The 15,781-nt window shown below is 48.5% G+C and overlaps 1 protein-coding gene and 1 pseudogene across 1 annotated transcript; one reads left to right on the forward strand and one right to left on the reverse strand.

Moving 5' to 3' along the window:
* Positions 1 to 15,781, reverse strand: part of LOC148163972 (acrosin-like) — a 240,030-nt pseudogene that overhangs the window by 193,051 nt on the left and 31,198 nt on the right.
* On the forward strand, positions 10,856 to 12,990 carry LOC148163976 (histo-blood group ABO system transferase-like; the record flags this gene model as incomplete). Its single annotated transcript, XM_088024982.1, is given in 5 exon segments — positions 10,856 to 10,913; positions 11,009 to 11,246; positions 11,248 to 11,480; positions 11,646 to 11,739; positions 12,957 to 12,990. Coding segments are annotated over 5 exon segments (657 nt in total), but the record flags the coding sequence as incomplete, so codon positions are not given.

A 15,781-nucleotide genomic window follows, 5' to 3' on the forward strand; every position in this document is an offset into this window, starting at 1 on the left:
TTGGAATGTGAGTAAGAAAACAGATGAACATATGGATGGGGCCAGGAGGAAGAAAGAGGGAAATAAACCATAAAAGACTCTTAACCATAGAGAACAAACTGAGGGTTGATGGAGGGAGGTGGGTGGGGAAGGGCTAGATTGGTGACAGGCATGAAGGAGGACACTTGTTGTGAGGAGCATTGGGGGGTATTATATGTAAGTGCTTAATCACTGAATTTGACTCCAGAAACCAGTATTACACTTAAATATAAATATATATATATATATATATATAAATAATAATAAAATACATTTTAAATAACCACCATAGTCATTATAAAGTTTGATTAACATGGAATAGTGAAAAAATATACAAGGTCCCAAGTGAGAAAGATGTCATAAACCATATATATAGAAAATACTCATTATTAGTATTTATGACACTGGGTAAAACTCTAAAAATAAGTTTAAAAAATAGAGAGAGGATGGGTAACTTTGTGTATTGTTATACCTGTTATAACAGTACAATTTCTGATGAAATAGAACTAGAAAATTGACCAAGGATACCTAGAAAATTTAAATCAATCTCAACTTGAAAGAAAAAAATCTATCATCAATCCTAATAATGATACTAGTAATACAGCCCTTGAAACAGATAGCTTCACAGAGTTAGCTAATCATTAAAAAATAGATTATTCAAATGATTTAAATGAATTCAAGGTATAGAAAAAGATAGAAAATTACATAATTGACTCTATAAAGTCAATATTACCAACAGCGCAAACTGATAAAGATTTTTGTAGTATACAATCTCACTTATAAACATCTAGCATGTTTATAAGTTTATAAGTTAATATTTATAGAACAAAATTTTATTGAAACAAGGCGCAGGGTATCAAAAGCACGCATCATGACCCAGTGAATCCAGGATATGAAAAATCTTCCAACATAAGAATTACATCAAAAAAGGAGACTGCCATAGGATATCAATAGATGCAGAAAACTTGTTGGACAGAATTCATAAGTGGCTTATCTAATAAAACCTTGAAGTACAATCACAATGAGAATACCTTCTTAAAGACGATGGAGTTATTGACCTGAAAATAGAAACCAAACTTGAAAAACGCTAAGAGGTATTTCTGTTAAAATTGGTTTTCTTGCCTACAACTACTACCAATCATACTGATATTGTTGAATGTTAACAAATGCAATAAGAAAAAAAAATCAGTATGATATTTGGAGAAAATACCAAGTTATTTTTAGTCTGTTATTATTTTTCACTGGGTTTTATAACTAGGAAGCCTAAAGGTTTACAGAAATGCTAGAATTAAGTGACTTTGGCAGCTGTTTGGTTAATATATATTATCCAAAGATAAATATACAAAATTAATTGCTCTATCTTTTTCCTTAATGATACCAATGAGAAATGAAAATGAAGAGAGATACCATGAAAATTTTAAAGGAAAACATTGAAAAATTAAGGATAAATAAAACACCTATCTAAATAATACTATAAAACTATGTGAAAGATTTGGACCAATGAAAAGATATGCTATGTTCCAAAACAGAATAGTTACTAGAACAAAATTACAAGTTCTCCAAAGTTAATATATAAATTTAATATAAAATAAAATTTTAAAATTCCAATTCAGGGGCACCTGTCTCAGTCATTAAGCATCTGCCTTCGGCTCAGATCATGATCCCAGGGTCCTGGGATCGAGCCCCGCATCGGGCTCCCTGCTCCGTGGGAAGCCTGCTTCTCCCTCTCCCTCTCCCACTCCCACTGCTTGTGTTCTCTCTCTCACTGTCTCTCTCCGTCCAATAAATAAATAAAATCTTTTTAAAAAATACCAATTCAGGTACTTAAAATTGGACAAAATGATACTAAAATTTATCTAAAGTACTCTTCTCATAAAATTTTAGAGAATGGTGCCAAAAGGAACAGGGCAGAGGAGATCTTGACTTCACAGATCATAGGGTATACTATAAATTTATACAGTCTACAAGAGACTCAGTTTAGATTTAAAGAGGCACATAAGCTGAAAGTGAAGAAATTAAAAAAAGACAGGTCACAAAAGTGGTCAACAGAAGAAAACAAATATGGTTACACTTACCGCAGACAAAATCGACTTTAAGTCAAAAACTGTCTCAATAGACAAAGAAGGCCCTTATAGGATGGTGAATGGGTCCATTCAACAGGAAAATTGAATAATTATAAATATATTTGCACCTAACCTCAGAGCACCTAAATATGTCAAGCAAATATGGACAGATCTGAAGGGAGAAATAGATAATAATAGTACGGGAGTCCATGACCACACTTTCAACAATGGATAAGCCATCTAGACAGAAAATCAATATGGAAACACTGGACTTCAACTCTACTTTAGACCAAATGGACTGATGGACCCATGCAGGACATTCTATCCAATAGAAAAAGAATGCACATTCTTCCCAAATGCACACGGAGCATTCCCCAGGATCGATGACATTTTAGTTCACAAAACCAGGTTTAACAAATTTCAGAAGATTGAAATCATTTCAACTATCTTTCTCATGACAATGTAGTGAAACTAGAAATAAAAAAAAAAAAACAGGAAGAGAGAAAGAAAGGATTTGGACGATTATCTTACACAACACACAGAAAACAACTCAAAATGGAGGGAACTGAAGGGGAAAAAAATGAGCACCTGCCCGAGGTACCCAGGTGAGTCCATCAGGAGCACCAGCAACACAGCAGTCTCCGAAGGGAAGGTAGGAGGTCAATGTCAGACAGGCAATTGGAACAAAGAATGGCTGAAAACTTTGCAAATGTACTGAAAGTCATGAATCTAAATACTCGAGAATTTCCATGTGCTTCAAGCAGGATGCATCACAGAGACCCAGACTGCCAAGAACCAAGAGAAAAAACACTGGAAAAAGTCCAAGAGAAGCAATTCGCAATGTGCAAGGGATCCACAGTAAGATTAGATCAGTTTCCCATCCGAAGCCCTGTAGTCCAGGAGTCAGCAGGATGACAAAATGTGGAAAGGAAAAAGCGGGAAACCTGTCCCTCAAAACTAAGGAGAAAGTGCTAATCCTAGATAAAATCCTGGGGCGTTTGCAAACCTGTACAGGGACACCTGTGCTCCAGGCATCGCCAACGGGCTTCCTCAAGGTTAAAAATGCAAGGACACTAGACAGTAAATCTCAGCCACGTTAAAAAATAACATCGGTAGGGGCGCCTGGGTGGCTGAGTCGGTGAAGCAGCTGCCTTCAGCTGAGGTCATGATCCCGGGGTCCTGGGATCGAGCCCCACGCTGGGCTCCCTGCTCTGTGGGGAGCTTGCTTCTCCCTCTCCTCCCTGCTTGTGTTCCCTCTCTCGCTGTCTCTCCTTTTCCCTCTCTCAAAGAAAATCTTTAAAAAAAAAAAATAACATCGGTAAAGAGAACTACATGGGAAATATTTAAAAAACAGCATTAAAGGCTTTCTGGTTTCTGGTTCTCTCTACTTTCCTACCTAATTAAAAATATGAGTGTGCAGATCACAGTGGAGAGCACGAGTGAGCGGGAAGATGCCGAGCTCACCTCCTCGCATGGACCCGACAACACACACGGAAGGCCGCCCACTCTGGAAAGGACCTGAAGACTGGAGGACAGGCCTTCTGCAGCGGGGGGTTTGAGGAGAGGGCCACATCCACAGGGCAGCGGGGGCTCAGACGAGGTCCGAAGTCAAAACCCGAGCACAAATAGCCACAATCCAAAGGGATGTCAGAGACGCAGAGATCCTCCGTGGGGAGTGAGGCCATCAAGCCCCACATCGGGTACCCCGCGTCTGAGGACCTCCCCAGGAAGACGAACCTGCATAATGTCTGGCTTTGAAAATCTTCACAGCTTATCTTGGGGAGCTTTGAAAATTAAGGGGACATCACTCTGGGAGAGCTGGAGGCTCCCCTCTTACACCACCAGCGTGGTGCGACAGCCCATCTAAGACCTAGCATGGGGGCAGCAGTTTGGAGAATCATTGTCTAACATAGCGTGTGTGCTGGAGGGCAAGGATCCGTAGGGGCTTTCTCTGGGAACAGAAGGCCCGGGCCTCAGCACTTTCCTGCCCTCCTTCTGAAGTTACCCTGGTGTTTGCAGGAGCCAATTCTCATGCTTTCCATCTATCTTGCTAGCACTCCACACCCTGCTGGTCCCCTGTGGACCCACCTCCCCAACACTCCCATCCCAGCAGGTGCCCCTGCAAAGTGGATCAGGCCCCACCGTTCCTGGCGGGCACTTTGGCTGGGACCAGCAGTCCTGCAAGGAGACTCCTGTCCAGGGAGGATGGGAGCCAGTGCGACCCAGCAGCGCACACACAGCAGCTGGGGCTGGGCCTCTCAGCTCACTGTGCTGGGAGCAGGGGTCCTGTATCTGATCTGACAATCCCACCCAGCAAACCCGGCACCTACGGCCAGGCCTCCCAGCAGCCGCACTGGTACAAGCAGGTCCCCAGTTGTGGAGGCCGGTCACTGCCAACAGTTGGCCCGAGGGCAAGCCCTGTCCCTCAGCACTCCTGCAGCACTCATGACAGGGGACACAGGGTCTGGTGACCAGGGTGACAGTGCTGCCTAGCCCCATGGGACACTTTCTGTATAAGACCAGGAGACACAGCCGACCTTATGCACAGAAACAAACACCATATCAGACAAAATGAGGAGACCGAGAAAATGGGGTGTGAGGCTCAAAGCAATGAGGATCTAATTTGATTTTGTCCAGGTAGTTAATGAATTGCCCTAACATAACTTACTGAATAATCCTTTCATCAGTGATTTCAAATCTATAGTCTTATGAAATGTGGGTTTATTTCTGGACTTGCTTTTCTGTGCCATGATCTGTGGTATCTGCTAAATTCCAAGGCTGTCCCTATTCCAACCAGAGCCTCTAAATTCTCAGAAATAGACTTGGCGTTGCCTCAGAGATTTGTGTTTGCGGTCTCGTCTCTTACACTAGACTGCGGGTTCCTTGAGGGCAGGGGATCTTATTCTTGCCGGCACCTGAGCAAGTACGGTGCCAGGGAGGAAGGAAGGGCACAGAAGCATCAAGAGAAGTGGGCACGCTCCAGCACAGGGTGGTCAGATTTAGCAAAAATTGTACTGGTTTTCCAGCCACGGTAGAAGATGACATAAACAAGTAATTTTTGTTTAACTATGTCCCCTACAATATTTGGAACATATCCTAAAAAAGTCATTTGTTACCTGGCTGAGATTCTAAGCAGGGGTCCTGTATTTTATCTGTGATAAAAAGTGTCCCAGTGGGCACTCACACATCTGGTAAACCGGACCATTTCCCTGTTGTTACTCTGCACTTGCTCCTTAAAGAAACTATTAACGGGTACACGAGAGACACAAGCCTATACACTCAGTCCAAATGTTCCTCGTTTGTGCCAGGCGCCATACCAACTGAAGGGTTATAATGATGGGCAAAATCCAGCCTGGCCCTCGCTTCATGGAGTTTGCCATTTAGTGGGATAGAGGGCCACGAATCACATGATCAAGCTCATTTATTGGAAAAGTATAAGGTGGTACAAGAATGCATTGCAGTGGACTGAATATGGTGGGGTGGGTACTCAACCCCCAAACAAGGCGTAATTGAGTCAGAGCTCATTATGTATCTAGGAGAGAGAATTCCAGGAAAGAGAACAGTATGTGCAAAGGTCCTGAGGTGGGAGGGCCCAGGTGGGAGGATCTGAGGTGAGTGAGGGAGTAAGCGAGAGGGGGCTGCAAAGGCAGGCCGGGGCCCGATCCTATGGGCCCACAGTGAGTTGGGGCAAGTGCAGGTCTTAGCAAGGCATGACTTAATGCTGCTGCGTTTCTGGAGCTGGCTATGGCCACAATACCAGATTGGGTGGTTGGAAGGGGCCGGTGTGGATGGTACCAGGGATCTCTGGGAGGGCGGACAGTGGCCTCACAGGCAATGGATGGGGAAAAGTAGGCTGCACTGCACTCAGTCATGGTGGAACCACGGTGGAAGGCAGGCAAGGGGAGAGGCATCAATGAGCCCCTGGCACAGCAAGGGCAGACCTCCACCGTCCCTGGGGAGGGGGTGTTAACCTACGGTGAGAAGGGGGAGCCTGACCTAGGGTGGGAAGAGTCAGGGAGCCCAGGAGAAGGTGTGCACACAGGAGGGCTGATGCCAAGATGGCAGAGCCAGCGAGACCCTCGTGCACCCAGCTGCAGAGCTGGGGCAGAGGGGACGCACGCGTCTCCCAGCCTCCCCTCCATGAGCCTCATGGAGATCCTGCAGGTAGGCGGCATTAGCTCCGCCCCACTTTGCAGGGGGGCAACGGCAGTTCAGAGCCTTTCCCAGATGGCAGAGCTGGTACAGGGCAGAGTCGGGATTCGAACTCACATCTGTTGAGCTACTAAGGCCACACTCTGTCCTGTGTGCCAGGAGCCCCCTCCTGTCCCCTGACCCTCACAGCGATGACATAACAAGGTCCAAGATTTAAGATGGAGAGCTCCAATTTCAGCAGGGGAGGAGAGTGGGAAGGTGGGAAGGCCAATTCTCATTTCCTGCAGTTCTGCAAGGTGATCCGCCCAGGAACCTGCACGGCTGGGCCAAGTTAGGGCACCCAGAGTGGACACGGCCACCCTGGCCACATGCTGTGGTCAGTAGAGGAGCTTGAAAATGCTGAGCACCTGCCTGTCCTCCCATTGGTGCTTCCCCCCAGGGGGTTCCCACATGCAGTCAGGTAACGACCCACTGGGACATCAGCTGCTCTCAGGCTGGAGGATCTCAGAAATGCCCCCCCCAACCCCGCCCCACTGCACTGCCCAGTATCCCAGCTAATCTGAGTTTTGAACTAAGATCTTTAAAGGCCCAAGACCCCTAAAAATTATTGTCTACCCCCAGCTCTGAAATACAGCTGACTTTCGAACACTGTGGGGGTCAGTGAGGCTGACCCCACAGGAAGCCACAGATCCGCATATAACTTTTAAGCCCCCCAAAAAAACATAGCTACTGATAGCCTACTGTGGACCAGAAGCCCTACCAGCAACATAAACTGTCGATTAGCCCATATTTTGTATGTAGCATATATTACATACTAAGTTCTTACAATAAAATAAACTAGAGAAAAGGAAAGGTTAATAAGAAAATCACAAGGAAGAGAAAATGCATTCATAGTATCATACTGTATTCACCAGGGAAAATTTCCACCTATCAGTGGACCCACAGAGTTCAGGCCCGAGTTGCTCAAGGCTCAAGTATAACTGAAAATAAAACAAGACTAACATGGCACGACTGGGTGGCTCAATCTGAGTGTCTGCCTTCAGCTCAGGTCATGATCCCAGGGTCCTGAGATTGAGCCCCGCGTCGGGCGCCAAGCTCAGTGGGAAGCCTGCTTCTCCCTCTCCCACTCCCCCACTTGTGTTTCCCCTCTACACAGTGCTCTGGCCTTAGCTGAGTTCCCACGGTTGTACCTCATTCTCCAGAACATGTTCATTCTCCCTGAGGGAGACCCTGTATGCATTAAACACCCAACTCCCCATGATTTCTCTGGAGAAGGGGCTATCCAAGTCCTTTGTCTATTTTAAAATTAGGTGGTCTTTTTGTTGAGGAGTTGTAAAAGCTCTTTACATATTCTGGACAACAGTCTCTTACTAGATACATAATGTACAAATATTTCCTTCTGGGGGCTGTCTTTTCACTTTCAGGATAGTCACTTCTGATGTACAAAGATTTGTAATTTTTTTTTACATCTTTTTAAGAGCGAGGGAGAGAGAGTGTGTGAGCGGTCGGGGGCAGAGGGAGAGGGAGAGAGACTCACCTGCAGGCCCTACACTCAGCGTGGAGCCTGACATGGGGCTTGATATCATGATCCTGAGATCATGATCTGAGCCAAAATTAAGTTAGGTGCTTAACTGACTGAGCTACCCAGGCGTGCTGAAAAGATTTGTAATTTTGAGGATATGATTTTTTCTTTCTTTTCTAATGCTTTGGTGTCAGAGCTAAAAGCACTGCCAAATCCAAGATTATGAAGATTTATCCCCATTTATTTCTTCTAGAGTTTATAATTTTACCTCTTACATTTAAACCTTTACTTATTTTGAGCTAACGTTTCTATGTGGAATGAGGTAGGGCCCAGTTTCATTCCTCTGCACATGGATAACCAATTGTCCCCCAATGTAATGTTGTCCACCCTTGTCAAAATTCAGTGGACCATAGAAGAACGGGTTTATTTCTGGTCTCAGTTAAATCCCACTGATCTGTATGCATACCTTTTGAAAAGGGTATGCATAAAAATAAAAATTGTTATTTTTTAAATAAATAAATATTTATTTAAAATTGTTATTTAAATAAATAAATATTTATTTAAAATTGTTATAAAAATTGTTATTATTTAAATAAATAAATATATTTATTTAAAAATTTTTAAATTTAAATTCAATGAATTAACATGTAATGTATTATTTGCTCCAGGGTGAATGCATACCTTTACGACAGTATCACAACTTTTTCTTGACTGTTGCTTTGTATGAGATTTGAACTTTGGAAGTATGACCTTTCACCCTTGATTTTCTTTTTCAAGATTGTTCTGGCTAACTTGTGGTCCCTTGAAATTCCATATGACTGTTAGGATTAGCTTGTGCATTTCTTCCCAAAGGCCTTTGTGAATTTTCTTGGGAACACATTGAATTTCCACATCGCCTTGTGTTCTACTGCCATCTTATCAATAGCATGTCTTTTCATCACCATGGGGTGTCTTCAGAATTATTTAGGTTTCCCTTACTTTCTTTCAGCAATGTTTTGTAACATTCAATGTACAAGATGTGCACCTTGATTACATCTATACCTAAATATTTGCTTCATGTTGATGTTCCCTAAAATGGAATTGTTTTCTTAAATTCCTTTTCAGATGATTCATTGCTAGTGTATACAAATAAGAGAGATTTTTGTGTATTGATATTTTGTCCTGTAACTGTGCTGAATTAGGTAACCGGCTCTAATCATTTTTTGTCGATTCTTTTGGAAGCTCTATATAAGATGATGTCATCCCTGGTTTCTGAATAGACAGAGTTCTAGTGTTTCCTTTCACATGTGGATGCCTTCTTTCTTGGCTTATCCTTCTGGGTAGAACTTTCAGTACAATACTGAGCAACAGGTGAAAACCAGCATCCCATCCTTGTTCCTGATTTCAGAGTAGAGCTGTCCATCTTCAGACTTATGCATGGTGTTTCCTAGAGTTTTAATGAGAAAATTACTCCTTATTCCTGCTTTCATGAGTATTTATATCAGCAACAGACATTGGACTTTGGTTAGAACATTTTCTGCATCAATTCATATGACCACATGTTTTTATTTAAAAATTCATTGTGCTGTATAACATTGCTTGTTTCACTCTATTGAATAACCTTTGAGGTGTTTGTGCAGAGCCACTTGCTTAGGGTGCACAGTCTATTTATGAGCTCTTGGTTTTGCAATTCTTCTGATCTAGCTTCTTACATCTATATTAAGAAAGGTACAGGAATGCATTTTGCTGATTTTGTGGGGTTGGTAATAGTGGATAGGGTTAGGGTTAGGAGTTAGGGATTAGGGTGAGGCTTAGGGTCACCCTGTCCTCTGCTGCACAGAACCCATTCTCCTCTGGTAACTAGAGTCATATTTTCGGAACATAACCTTTGGGCCTTTCTGTGGTATGCTCCCCTCATGCCCGTCCTCTCCAGCCTCATCTCTTCCACCACAGCCACCCTTATGTGGGCCACCCAAGTGTGTGGTCATCCCACATGTGCCCTGGCCCTGACTACAAGCCTTTGCTTTTGCTGTGCCCTCTGCCAGGATCACTCTTCCGTCCCCTTGCTTCATATCTGACTTCTTCCCCCATTGGCTGGGTCTGGACTTGCCCTCTGGTGACCTGACACATGTCTGCTGGTTGAGTGTGGTTATCCCCTATTTCAATGTAGTGCCCGCCTTCCCAGTGTGAGTGATTTACAAACCTTCCTGGTATGGGGCACGCCCAGGGAAGTAGCCTTAGTGCCTATGCAAAAACATCAGTTTCAGAGGGGCTCACCACACTTGATAATGGGGGAACTGCTGTCCTCACAGGGCGGAGCAAGTAGTACCCTTAAAGGGGGACCAGCCATGGGACGTGGTTGGATAAGACTTTGAACCCTTGGGGGCCGGGGAGATGTAGACCTGGACCTGGAAGCTTACACCCTTGGATTCAAGCCTGGGGCCTAAGCAAGCCCCCTCTTCTTCTTGGTGTTGACTTTTGCCTTCCCTGTCCACAGGCTGGACCTGATTCCTGATGTGGCAGAGTTTGAGGGTGACCCCTCCTAGGAATACCAGTGGCTTACTGAGCACCTTGTCAGCAGGATGCCCAGCAGTCTTCCAGGGAGGAGCCTACAGGAAGTGGAGACAGGTCTGTGGGGGCCAGCGGCAGCCCACTCAAAGCAAAATGGGACAGGTGGTAGGCCCTGCTGATTCTAGCCCCTCTGTAAGACAAAGAAATGAGGGCTGTGCCCAAAGGTGCTTCCTTCCTGGAAGGTGGGGATGGGATCTGCAGGGGGGCGGCCAGTGGAGGGCACCTGCAGGGTTTGCCCAGGAGCTCAGCACAGGGGAAGTGTTCCAGGCTCCAGCATGCTGACTGTGGGGCTGCATGGGTTTCCAGCCTCCGAAGCCTCAGGCTCCCCTTTGGAAGACAGGCTGCTGATGGCCCCCATCTCTGGGAACAGACATTAGGGAGGTCCTGCTGGCAGATTCCCTCAGGAAGGTCAGGAGGTGGATGTTCCTTAAAGGAGCCCAGGGCCTGCCCCCATGAAGAAGGTGCACACGTCCAAGGCCCCCAACTCTGGTGTCCTGCTGCCAGCCTCTGGCAGTGACCCTCTTCCTGCCCTGTCCACTCCCCCTGTGGATGCGTGGTCTTCCTGGAGCTGTTCCTGCAGATAGCAGAGAAACACTACATGGTGGGGCATGGGGTCACCTACTAGGTTTTCACCAATCAGCCAGCTGCCGGGCCCCGAGTCCCCTTCCAGGTAAGCCGGAGGGTGGTGGTCCTCATGGAGGACAAAGGGTCACTTACTACGTCTTCACCGACCAGCTGGTTGCTGTGCCCCGTGGGCCACTCTGGGAGGGCCAGAGGATGGTGGTCATCGAGGTCCATGGCATCCTGCTCTGGCAGGATGTGTCCATGTGGCACATAGCGATGATCAGACACTTCCGCGAGAAGCGCTTCCTCTGTGATGTGGAAGACCTGGTGTCCGTGGACGTGGATGCAGAAATGAAGTTCTGACACAGTCCCAACCCACATCCCCAGGTACCAGGGCAACTTTTACTACATGGGGGCCTTTTTTGGGGAACTGGTGGTGGAGTTTCCCCGAATGACCTCAGCCTGTCACCGGGCAATGGTCGTCAACTGGGCCAATGGAATTGAGGCTGTGTGGCCCGATAAGAGCCACCTGAACAGGTACCTGCTGGGACGCAGGCCCACCAAGGTGCTGTCCCCGGAGGACCTGTGGGACCCATGGCTGCTGGGCTGGCCCCCCCATCATTTCCCGGGTCATGAAAAAGCTGAGAACCATGGCTGTGCCCCAGAATCAACAGGGCACCCAGAACTCATGAGGGGCTGTCCCTGGAGGAGCTGTGGGACCTGAAGTATTGGGCTGTCCCCTGAAGGACCTGTGAGACCCACAGCTGATGGGCTGGCCCCTGTCATGGAGAAGCTGAGATTTGTGGCTGTGCCCAAGAATCCCCAGGATATCTGGACGTCACAAGGGGCTGCCCCCATCTCCATCAGGGGGTGCTGCCTTGAGCAGAGCGGTCAGAGCAGATTCCTACTTCTGTTCCCTTCAGGGAAACTGTGGAGCCCAGCACTGCTTGCACGGGCATGCCAGTGCCCTAACCAGCCCTGCGCACAGGAGGCCTGCCTGGGGCACAAGGTCCTCTCTTTGTGGTCACTACATTTTGATCATTTCCGGGTCCTTTTCAGCTCAGAATGGCTCCAGTTTTATATCGGATGTTTTTCTGTGTCAATGCTAAGCAACCATCTTAAAAAGAACAATTGAGGGAAAAGGTTTTCTCCATGGTTCTAAACAGACATCTCCTGTTGGGGCTGGGAGCAGCCCTGTAGCAGCCATGGAGCCAGAACGGGTGCTGACCGGGTCTTCCCTCCCAGTCCTTACACCTCACTGCAGCCATGGGGCTTCAGGGTCAGGGGTGCGCCGAGCCACCTCCCAGACCCCCAGTGCCCTCACCACCAGAGGCCTTGGCCGTGGCCACTAGCTCGGCCTCCAGGAGCGTGGAGCCCTCTGGGCTATATAAGGTTCCTGACTTGGTTTTAAATGACTATTTCTGTGCTGGTGTTTGTGAAATGTGGGCATTCGCTCTGTCTGGATGCGCATCACCTTGGCATTGCTCAGTGCCCACCAGTGGGTTTGCACTTGTGCACTTTCTCTGGACCATCTGCCTGCACTGTGTCTTAGCAAGCACTTACTAAGCTCAGTCACCCAACAAGGGGCAGAGCATGAGAGCGAGAACTAAGATACAGGCTCCCTGCTCCTGGGCCCTCCAGGGACTCGTGATGGCCCCGACTTCATGACTCATTTCTTTTGTATTGTGGTATAATGGACATAAAGCTGATACCATGAAGCGTGTATCAGTGGCAATAAGTATATTCCCTGTTCTGCACCGTCTACCTCCGTCCATCACCACAATGTTTTCATCATCCCAAACTGAACCTCTACCCACGAGACCATAACCCCCATTCCCCTTCCCCAGCCCCGGCACCCAGCAGCTCCTTCCACCTCTGTGAAAGGGAATACTCACAATCCCTCACAAGTGGGGTCGTCCGGTGTCGGTCCTTTAGGGACTGGCTTATTTCACATGGCATAATGGCCTCAAGGTCTGTCCCTATGAGCCTGAACCTGACCCACTTTCCCCCCATAAGTGTGGCCCAGCCCTCTCCTGTCTGAGCCGAACCTCCTCAGTCCCCTCTGCTCCCCTCACCTTCCTCCTCAGACTGAAGATGATCCCAGCCATTCTGCAGCTTTGAAGATCTATTCAGTCTGGATGCCAGGCACATACCCCGGGAGCCTCGGGCCTTACCTATACCCCATCTGTCCACGTCAGGTGCCCGCCATCCTCCCCCAGCTGACCACCTGCACCTCCCACAGGTGTCCCCATCTCAGGAGAGGGAAACACCAAGTCCAGACCCTTGGAGTCCTCTGGGACTTCTTGCTTGTTACCAACTCTCCCAGCAGTGAAGTGGCTACTGGAAGACATTCAATGTCCAAAACATTTAAAGGCATACATCAGTCTCTGCTGCCTAAGGCAATGGAAAACAGTTGGGGCAATAGAAACCAAGCAGAATCACCAGAAGAAAGGCTGAGGAATGAAGAGCTTTAGGGAAGAAATGTCTGGAAGCCTGACTGCCTCTACCTGACCTTCAGGTGCTCCTCAGTTACTCCTGTGCCTCTGGTATCTTCCTGGAACCCTGACATGGCTGTTTTCAGACAGCTCATCCAGCAGTACCCTCAGTTTCTGGGAGGCGGATTTGCTGGAATCCGCAGTGTGTTCTGCTGCCCCACCAGGATCTCTTTATGAAGGTGCATTGTCCAGGCCATCTGAGGAGCCAAGACTGTAGGTCTGTGACCTGGAGGGATTCTGAGCAGACCTGGTGGGTTGGGAGGGCTGCAAGGTCCAGAGGCAGGTTTCCAGAGACCCGACTCGGGTCCCTGGTATCCTACCGGTTTTGAATCAAAGCCCTGAGATCTTTAAATGCCAGCAATATTACAGCATGGGCCAGAAAAGCAAATGTCCCTGTGCATGCAAACCCACCTAAACTATTGGCCATTTCTTGTCACTTGAGCTGAGGTCAAAGGATTGGGAGTCGGGGCTTGAGGAGGGTCCTGGGCCAGTCTTTGTATCTGGGGGACAAAGGCCATCCAGACAAGCTTGTGCTAAGCCTGAGGAGGGGGTCTGTGTGGAGACCCCAGATGCAGGCACCGCTGTCCACGGAGGTCCCCTCAGCCTGCCCGAGTGCACCTGCTGCTGGGGGAGAGCCAGCCCCCTCCTCTCTGCCTGAGGGCTCTCTCCTGCACCAGGTGCCTCCTCTCCTGCCAGCCATTGCCATCCTGCAGCTTGGGAGGGTGGCTACCCCGAGTTCCTCTTGCTGCTGGGGGAGCACCTGCCCCCGCCTCTCTGCCTCAGGGTTCTCTCTTGCATCAGGTGCACCTCCTCTCCTGTCAGTCACTGTCAGCCTGCAGCCTCGGAGGGTGGCTACCGTGACAACCTCCAGCCCTGGGGACAGAACTGGTGTGGGTGAGATGTGGTCTCCCAGCAGGCCTGTGCGCCAGGTCCCCACAGTGCCCCCTCTCCTCCTGCAGGCTCACTGTGCCACATACCCCCTCAGTCTCCCTGGGCCCAAGTCTTCCTCTATTCGCGGACCATCCTTGACCCAGGCTCCACACGCTGGGACTGGGAGCAGGTCGTCTGGACCTTCTGGACTCTCGCTTCCGTGCCTGTGACATGGGCATAGTCTGACCTCACGGACTGCTCAGAGGAGACCCAGCGCAGGAAGAGGCAGGCCACTGCAAGAGAGATGGCTAGTGACCCCAGAAGGAGGACACAGTCCTTGCAAAAAGCACCGGGCTCACAGGACCCAGCGTGGGATGTGGGTGTCAGACCAGGGAGCACAGGGAGTCCTGGAAGGGGTGGCCCTGGCGGGGAAGTCATTGAAGGGTCCCAGAAGAGGCAAAGACAAGGAAGATGACAGGGCAGAGCTTCCCAAGGAGGTTGATGAAAGGATCAGAGAATTGCAGAGACCCTTGGAAAACACAGAGGCCCTGGAGATGTTGGCTGAAACGCAGTCATTTGGTCCAAAAAGTTGGGTCACAACACCCCAGTCGACACTGGAGGATTTACTCTTTGTTGGTTCTAGGAATCAGTAGGTACCTGCCAGGAGAACTCACATTGCATGAAGTCTAGGATATACTTACTTTTCATTACTTTTCAGGACTAGATTTTTCTAGAGGAAGTGCTAAGCATAGGTCTTCCATTCTTTGCATTGTGCAACTGGCCTCTGTTTTCAGGAGCTGATTCTTGGTGCTCATCACCACTGCTAACCCTGAGGACTGCCCCCGTCACCTCCCACAGTGGACATGACCATGTGGGTTGGGGGGTGCTCACTGATGAAGCCCCAGTGCTCAGTACACAGCAGGGACCCCAGATCCTCTGCTGAATGAGGGTGGAAGGAGGGAGGGTTGGAGGGAGGGAGGGAGGGGGAGGGAGGGTTGGAGGGAGGGAATGAATGGGGGAGAGAATGAATGAGGGAGGGAGTAAATCCACAGAAGCTGGGTCCATAAATCAGGAGTGCTTATTTGGGGTGAGGTCCGAGGGCATCACAGCCTGGGCCCTGGATGGTGGCTCAGGGCACGTCCATCTGTCCTCCCAGTGCTGACCTTCCTTCTCCTTGGACCCGCTGTCATCCTGGATCCTCTCCCCCTCCTCCTCAACAATTCTCAATGTTCCCAGGGGCAGGGTGGCAGGAGGGGTGGGTCTCAGGAGGGGCTTCCCGGATCCTGTGCCCCGGATGACACCGGGACAGTAGCTGCAGGGCATTCTGTCATGAGAACTGGGACAGTGGATCCCATCCATCTCCTTGGGCATTAGTGCTGTTCCATTCCCTCCTCTCTCCAGCACCGCTGTGATGAACACTCCTGACAATACGTGTGTGAAAAACTGAGCCAGAGTTTCTGGGGCTGAGTCCGAGGCTGAGGATTGGTGCACCTGTGGCCTGGGATGGATGCTGCTCACTGTTCTCCCAGACAGGGGTGCCTGACACC

The sequence above is a fragment of the Eumetopias jubatus genome, unplaced genomic scaffold (assembly GCF_037043125.1).
Source record: "Eumetopias jubatus isolate StellerSeaLion01/CBP00866 unplaced genomic scaffold, mEumJub1_p1.0 scaffold_7, whole genome shotgun sequence".
Lineage (NCBI taxonomy): Eukaryota > Metazoa > Chordata > Mammalia > Carnivora > Otariidae > Eumetopias > Eumetopias jubatus.